The sequence below is a fragment of the Bison bison genome, unplaced genomic scaffold (assembly GCF_000754665.1).
Source record: "Bison bison bison isolate TAMUID 2011002044 unplaced genomic scaffold, Bison_UMD1.0 scf7180017864280, whole genome shotgun sequence".
NCBI lineage: Eukaryota > Metazoa > Chordata > Mammalia > Artiodactyla > Bovidae > Bison > Bison bison.
The window spans coordinates 1,319,053-1,321,214 of record NW_011494852.1 but is presented as its reverse complement, the minus strand read 5'-3'; the positions used below and the strand labels follow the sequence as shown (position 1 = coordinate 1,321,214).

Sequence of the window (2,162 nt, the reverse complement as noted above, 5' to 3'; positions counted from 1 at the left end):
GGGGAGAAGAGCTGTCTGTCACCATCCGCAGAGGTGGGGCGGGGCGGGGATGTTGGTCTTTTTCTCCAGACTGGTGCCCCACCGTTCCTCAGGGAGGCGTCCTGGAGCCCAGCTCAGTGGGGCCGCTGGGAGGGCTCAGCAGCCTGTGGGGCCGGTGGCTCTTGGGGGCGCACGGTCTCAAGACGCACCCACTTCTCTCTCAGACGTTTGGTGACCGTGTCCTCTACCCCGCCTCGTGGATCGTTCCGCTCTTCGTGGCGTTTTCAACCATCGGCGCCGCTAACGGGTCGTGCTTTACTGCTGGCAGGTAGGACCCAGCACCTACCCTGGGGCGGAGCGCGCGCACGCACGCGGGGCGGCGCCAGGGCCGGGCAAGAGACCCCAGTGACAGAGCGGAAATCACACACTGGGCGGGAGGGAGGACGTAGAGCCGGCGGGCTCGTGGCGCTGGTCCCAGTGGTCCAGAGCGAGTGGGGATAGTGCCGCCAGCGCCAGCACAAGGCAGGGCTTGGCGACCCGGGTGAGCGAGGTTTACTTGTGGGACTCCACAGAATGAGCTTTCTGGAACATCTTTTCATGTTAATAGATACACAGTCTAGATCAGGAGCCTGGTAGGCTGCAACCCACTCCAGTGTTCTTGCCTTGAGAATCCCAGGGCCGGGGGAGCCTGGTGGGCTGCCGTCTATGGGGTCGCAGAGTCAGACACGACTGAAGCGACTTAGCAGCAGCAGCAGCAGCAGCTAGATGAGGAATTGGTAAACTAAAGGGCAGATAGTGAGGATTTTAAGCTTGCAGGCCATGTAAACCTGTCCTGCTCTGTCTTTGCAGTAGGAAAGCCAACAGCTGTAGCTATGGTCCAGGAAAACTTCATTTACATAACCAGGCACTTCGCCAGTTCCTGCCGGGCCTCTGGCCCCTATCTGGTCTAGAGACAGTTATGTTGGAATCCTCTTGACCAATGTAGCATATTTCACATCACCTCCACTCGTGGGCTGGGCTGGGGAGCTTTTCACAGACATTGTCAGGGAACATTCTGAGCCTGTCTTTGTTCATCTCTCCAGCATTCTTGGCGGTATAGTCCTGAGATTGAAATTGCCAAAGGTTATATGCATATACACTTTAAAAAATGAAATATATACCACAAAATCATGCCTTAGTGCTAGTCCTTTAAGACGTCTTCAAAAGTGTCTTGGTTGTTCTATCTGAATTTTAGAATTACCCTATCAATTTATATAAAAAAGCCTTAGGGACTTTGTTTAGAACTTTACTGAATCTATAGTTCAGTTTGGAGAGGACTGCAAGCTTCAAAGTTCTGATTTTTCTAATTTATGGGCATGGATTTATCCCCCCATTTATTTAGGTCTTCTTTCATTTTTTTTTTTTTTTTTTGGAGTGGCAGTTTTCAGTATATAATTCTTACACACATTTTGTCAGATTTACCCTGAAATATTTCATATTTCTTCATGCTATTATAAATGGTATTTTCAAAAATGCAAAAAATTTCAGTTTCTGATTAGTCTGTTGTAGGTACAACTCTTTTTGTTGTTCAGTCACTAAGTTGTGTCTTTCCCATGGATTGCAGCACGTTAGACTCCCCTGTCCTTCACTATCTCCTGGAATTTACTCAAATTCATGCATACTGAGTTGATGATGCCATCCAACCATCTCATCCTCTGCCACCCCCTTCTCCTTTTGCCTTCAATCTTTCCAGGCATCAGGGTCCTTTTGAATGAGTCGCCTCTTCACATCAGGTGGCCAAAGTATTGGACCTTCAGCTTCAGTCCTTCCAATGGATATTCAGGGTTGATTTCCTTTAGGATTGACTGGTTTGATCTCTTTGCAGTCCAGTGAACTCTCAAGAGTCTTCTCCAACACAGTTCAAAAACATCAACTCTTCAGTGCTCAGCCTTCTTTATGGACCAACATCTGTACATGACTACTGGAAAAACCGTAGCTCTGACTATATGACCTTTGTCAGCAAAGTGATGTCTGCTTTTTAATATGCTGTCTAGGTTTGTCATAGCTTTCCTTCCAAGGAGCAAGCATCTTTTAATTTCATGGTTTCCCTAGTGGCTGAGTGGTAGAGAATCTGCCTGCAATGCAGGAGACTCAAGTTCAATCCCTGGATCAGGAAGATCCCTTGGAGAAAGGAATGGCTACCC

The 2,162-nt window shown here is 48.6% G+C and overlaps 1 protein-coding gene across 3 annotated transcripts in view; it reads left to right on the top strand.

Moving 5' to 3' along the window:
- SLC7A9 (solute carrier family 7 (amino acid transporter light chain, bo,+ system), member 9) overlaps positions 1 to 2,162 on the top strand; it is a 33,124-nt gene that overhangs the window by 8,707 nt on the left and 22,255 nt on the right. For all 3 annotated transcript variants that reach the window (XM_010848927.1, XM_010848928.1, XM_010848929.1), the window contains exon 9: positions 204 to 307. In XM_010848927.1, the coding sequence (XP_010847229.1) occupies positions 204 to 307 (104 nt within the window). The remainder of the gene's footprint in view (positions 1 to 203; positions 308 to 2,162) is intronic.